The 5,812-nt window shown below is 36.2% G+C and overlaps 1 protein-coding gene across 1 annotated transcript in view; it reads right to left on the reverse strand.

The window, feature by feature from the left end:
* GLT8D2 (glycosyltransferase 8 domain containing 2) overlaps positions 1-5,812 on the reverse strand; it is a gene marked incomplete in the record, with an annotated part of 24,450 nt that overhangs the window by 7,923 nt on the left and 10,715 nt on the right. The window contains 2 exon segments of the mRNA XM_015823865.1: positions 1,135-1,252; positions 2,873-3,041. Of these exon segments, the coding sequence (XP_015679351.1) occupies positions 1,135-1,252; positions 2,873-3,041 (287 nt within the window).

Genomic DNA, 5,812 nt, shown 5'->3' on the forward strand with positions numbered 1-5,812 from the left:
TACCGAACAGGCAAGGTGTGACAGGTAATGGCGGCATGGTAGGCCTGTCTGCGGGGGGTCCTTTGGCATGATAAGCAGTTGCGGGGTGCGTGGGGCAGCTCCCCCCCACCTGCCTCACCTTATGGCAGCAGCACTGGCATGATGCAGAAGAAGTGGGGCAGCAGCCAAGCAGCTCCTGGACAGGGGTGTTAGTACTGCTGCCACGAGGTGAGATAGGTGTCAGGAAAAAAATAAGACATCCCTCCAAAACAAGGCCTAATGCCTCTTTTGGAGGCAAAAAAATTATAAGACCAGGTCTTATTTTCGGGAAAACATGATAGATATGTTCGCTGCCTATAATGACAATAAAGGCACAATAAAAAATCTTCTAAAAAATTGCTTGATCTTTGGTTTCTATAGTTCAGTATAATTCTATTGATGTTTTTTTCAGCTAATTAAAGGGTGCTGTTATATCCTCGCAGTCTTCTCATTCCCAGACCCCTGAAATTATTTTCAGTTTCTAATTCCTTAGACACCCTTATTGCCCTGCTCTGAACATATTTCAATTTATCTGAATCCTGAAAAAAGTGCCCAGAACTGCACTTAAACTCAAGGTTGGTTCTGACCTATACAAAGTTGGATAGAATTATTACTTCCTCTGATTTTGCAATTATATGTTTAGTGTAGCAGCCTCTGCTGGCATTTGTACTTTTAGCTGTCATATCAACATTGACACATAATAAGTTTATGATAAATAATAATGCAAAAAGGCACAGTTGCTTTAAATAGTTGCAATTAGGTGTTCTATTCACCTCACATACATTTTTATCTTAAATATGAAGTACCAGCCTAATCCTATTAGCTGTCCCACTCAATTTTGCTTCATCAGCAAATTTGATTGGCATTTCCTCCTCCTCATCCCAATCTGTAGTAAAACTGTTGAAGAATACACTGCTAGAACTAAGGTTTGTAGCATGTTTTTAAAATCTACAATTTTTCCTTATTAGCACATTTAAAATTACATTTTAATATGAATTGTTAAAAATCTCTGGGACTACATACAAGATTTTGGATTAGCATAAGCAGTTCTGGAACTTCAAATTATGCACCTCTCTTTCATACGTTTATCTTATAAAGGAAGTTTTGCATACTCACAGGCTGAAGTAATTCAGGACGGGTTGCGTCTGGTCTGATTTTCCCTTTAAGCACCATAGGATTGAATTCCACAATTTTAAACTTGATATCTTTCAGTTTGGAGTTTTCAATCCACTGCCTGAAATGCAGAACAAATAGAAGCATGTTAGATTTCTAAAGCAATAAATATAGTGTTATTATTCTTTCATTTCATAAACCTTGTAACTTTGTATTGTAACATTGTTATTATTATTAACACTATAAAATGACAGATTTTTCTGACTTTATATGACATTCGTGAATCATCTGAGGTTTCTTAACTTTTCAGTTTTCTAAGATAAACTTTCCATAAAATAAACTTTCCATATGCAATTTAAATTGATCATATAGTAACATCCTTTAGGTATTCTGCACTTGCTGTAATTGTTTATTTGTGCACTACGTTTTAGAAATCATTCTGAATTGTGTAATTATACACATTAGCATCTGAAATATGGTAATGACCCAACAACTTCATATTCTTTCAGCTAAAAAGAAGGCTTCCAGATGGATGAGGCCTTGAGCTAGGGATCAAATAACAGTGCAGCTGTTCAGTTTTCCCCTCCCAAACTGATGTTTACAGTACTGTAAAGAAAGACAAAAGACAGAAGTGGGATGGTTACAGAGAGGAACAGCTTTTTAGTGAGCTCTTAACTTTTAATTTAAGTTACTTTTATTTATAGTTTAAATTATTGTATTTAGTGGCCTTAATTGGTAATTTTAGTGTTTAGTATCAGTAATTCTAGTATTTAGGTTAACTAGTGTCTTAAAGCCCTAGAATCCAATAGTCTCAAACATTGATTCATGATACAAGGGAACTGTAGCTTCAAAGCTGTACCAAAAAACAAATTTGAAAAGAAAGAGCAAAGGGAAGAATAAGTCTGAGTTTTTGCCAGGCAAAAATTCCAATCATTCAGTACAAGGCTCTGGTGACTTCTAGACAGCTACCATTACAGGGATGGTTACAAATTAAAGTCACAATTGGTGAAAATTCTGTAAATATAAAATAATTACATAACAAAGCCTTACTAAAAGCACCCTTTGGATGTTTCCAAATAAGGCTTTATAGAATTTTACAAATGCTTTTTTTATAATGCCCATTTGTTCCCACCAGTTTTTGTTTGTAGAAAAATAATATATAAAGGAAAGACAGAACTGCATGCTGTAATACTGTATATTTGGGTGAACTACCCTAGGTATCTTGTCTGGAAACACTCTTAAAAGAGTCCTCCACTATCCTCTCCCACCTAATCAGTCCATGTCCTCCACTGGCCCACCTGTGCTAGACCTACACTTCTGCCCAAGTATAATTATTCTGACACTAGCTCATCACAGCAGATCAATTCCTGGCATTATTATACTCAATGAAGATTTTTATCTGAATAATTTTGTTGTTTGGTTTTATGTTGTCTTACTGGTATTATTTATCCATTACAGTGTTTCTCAACCATGGCAACTTTAAAATGTGTGGACGTCAACTCTCAGATGTTGGCTGGGGAACTTCTAGCTGGGGAATTCTGGGAGCTGAAGTCCGCACATCTTAAAGTAGCCAAGATTGAAAAATATTGTAATTTGTATTAATGGGCAGATAGATTGTCCAGTGCATTCTGTTTATTGCAAATAAATCAATCAATATGTGGCATTCATTCAGGGTCATGGACTTCCCTGAATAAAGGATTACACTGTCACTCACTTATATTACAGCACTGTGTGATTTCACCTGATATGTGGAATGCCGCTCTTTAGCCCAACTATGTAGAAGAAGACATTCGAATCCGTGTTGGTATAAATGCTGTTGATTGCAGCTATTGTTGCACCCATTCTGCCTGCAGCAGCACATAGCACGACTGGAATTTCTTCTTCCATCTCCTCCATGCTCTCCAAATCAACTAATAGTGGGAGTAAGTAATAGCAGTGAGAAGAAACATGAATTATCATATATATTGTGATTTATTTAGTTCTGCTGCATTAAGCAATAAGCATTTTACAAAAGCCTCTGAAAGAGATGAGAACTTGAAAGAGTAGGGTTGAAAGCTAATATACGTCAAAGCCTCTGTTAATTACATTAAATGGCCTTGTATTTCTTATGCAAGGTCACTTATCTGTTCCTAGTTCCATATTCCTTCTATTATGGCTACCCCACCTCACAGGTTTTTTTTTACATGCAGCATTTATGATACAAGCCTTTCTCAACCAGTTGTAGGCACTACATATGCCATAATTCTCAATCTGCAGAGTCAGTGGCCATCAAGATGTACAAAATGTTCAGAGGCATTACTAAAAGAAAGAAAGCTAAAGCAGTTCTAATTANAGTAGTCAGAAGAGCAGATAGAGCAGGGATATGATAGCATGTGGTTAATTATGCTTGCACTCAACCTGTCTCCCAGAATTTCTCTCAGAGAAATAGAGGCCACATCCATGGAGACAGTTATTGATCATCCACAGGAAAGAGATTTGTATATTTAATACCTTTAATAGTACATAGGATATGCTGCCTGACTGAAATGATCCTATTGAATGTGATGGTTTGAAAAATCTGATTTATTTATGATGTGTTATCAAGTCTGTGTCAGCTCTTAATGATCACATATCGGTAGATAGATATTCTCCATGATGATTTGTCCCTAATGCCCTTCAGTTCTTTCAGTTGTAATGAAGACCCTAGTCTGTTTTAAATTGAGGGGAGATGTTACATTTATAAACCTTTAAAGGCAAGCAGCATTCATCAAAATTTTAAGCCCGTTTATACAGGTCTTTTCTGCCACAACTTCCTTTCCTTATTATAGTATTAGTGAAGCACAAAACAAAACAGTTACACTGCTGCACATTCCTGCACTAAAAATACATTCATGTTTGACTCTTGAACAATCTATGTAGATTTCTGAGCATCCCTACAGAAGTTCTTCCAAGATTGTTTTTATTATTTTTTCAGTATCTCAATATAACCTACAGCCTTGTATTCCTGGAAGTCTCTCATACAAATATAAGCCAGTTCTACTAAACCTCTAAGATTAACCTAGGGCTAAGCTTTTTTTTTTAATATAACCTTCCCCTTACTACCATCACCAATTAATATATTTTAGAAATGTTTTTTTTACCTGCATTCCTACACTTCTAACCATTTCATGAGTTGAAGGTAGATCACAGTCATCTGAAAAAGCTGCAGCATGTCCTCGAATTAACTTTGTATCAAATAGATCTTGGATGTCTCCTAAGAAAAAACAAGGTTATTTCCTCTCTCAAGAAATATTATCAATTGCCTTTACATATTCTGATATAAAACTTAAAAAGTCTCTAACAATTTCATTATAAGACCCTTGCCACTACTTTCAAACATTCAGATGTATAAGACAGAGCAAAGTTGTAACAATGACATAAATATTTTGGAAATGATGTATTAGGAAAAAAGCAGGATTTTTTTTTCATAGCTCACCTTGTACAATCACGTCGTCATCAAAATAAATCACTTTTTCATGTTCATGGATAAGTAGAGGGAGGTAAAATCGAACAAAGTTTAGCTGTTGAATGTTTTAAAAAAATATTAACAAAGTAGATAGTACAAATTCTTTGTATCTAGTTTACTAGATAGTATTATTTAATGTAAATATCTGTCCTTTATTGTTAACATGTCTAACCTCACCAAAAACAAGCAAACACCCATGTAATATACTCCAGTGGAATTTTGATTTGCGTGCACATTTGCATATTGTCAATATTATTTACAAAAAGAAAACACTGTTGCTAGTCTTGTTTTTCTTTTTCTATTGTTTGGGCTACGAAAACTACTATCTCTAGTGTTTGGAAGATATCTGAACATATCCCTATTGACTGCAGTTTTGCCAAGAAAAATAAAAAGAATTTCAAATGCATTCAACTTTTGTAACCCCTAAACAATTTTTCTAGCATCCAAGTGGAACTTGTTTTTCTCTAACATAAATCCATTATTTCATATCCTGCATTTTGAGAAGATGAGAGGTGAGAACTGAGGCTAGTTTGGCTCTATGCTTAAGGCACCAGGCTAGAAACCAAGAGTCTGTGATTTCTAGTCTATATCTTAGGCATGAAAACCAGCTGGGTGACTTTGGGCTGGTCACTCTCTTAGCTAGCCCAACACACCTCGTAATGTTGTTGTGGGGACAATTGGAGGAGAAAGGATATTACTGTGTTTCTCCGAAAATAAAACCTACCCTGAAAATAAGATCTAGCTTGATTTTGGGGGTTGGGCCTAATATAAGTGCTACCCCAAAAATAAGCCCTACTTAAGAGCCTGTGCAGACGGCTGGCCACCTATTCCATCACACCATCTGGTTGCTAGACACAGGGAGGGGGGAGCTGCCCTACGTACTACGCAACCGCTTACCATGCCGAAGTGCCCCCGCAGCCAGGCCTACCATGCCCCGACACCTGTCAAGCCTCATCTGTTCGGTAGTGGCTTCTCCCACTTTTTTTATTTTATTTTATTTTATTTTATTTTTAAGACTTATATGCCGCCCTTCTCCCCACGGGACTCAGGGCGGCTCACAGCATATTAAAACAACATAATACATTTCCCCAATAAAAGCCAATTAAAAACCAAATATTTGTAGCTGTGTCTCTTATTAAAATCATTAAAAATTATCCCTATTTAAAATTCACCCTAGGTCAGTCCCGCTTGCTGAAA

The sequence above is a fragment of the Protobothrops mucrosquamatus genome, unplaced genomic scaffold (genome assembly GCF_001527695.2).
Source record: "Protobothrops mucrosquamatus isolate PMUCROS unplaced genomic scaffold, P.Mucros_1.0 scaffold2019, whole genome shotgun sequence".
Taxonomy (NCBI): Eukaryota; Metazoa; Chordata; class Lepidosauria; order Squamata; family Viperidae; genus Protobothrops; species Protobothrops mucrosquamatus.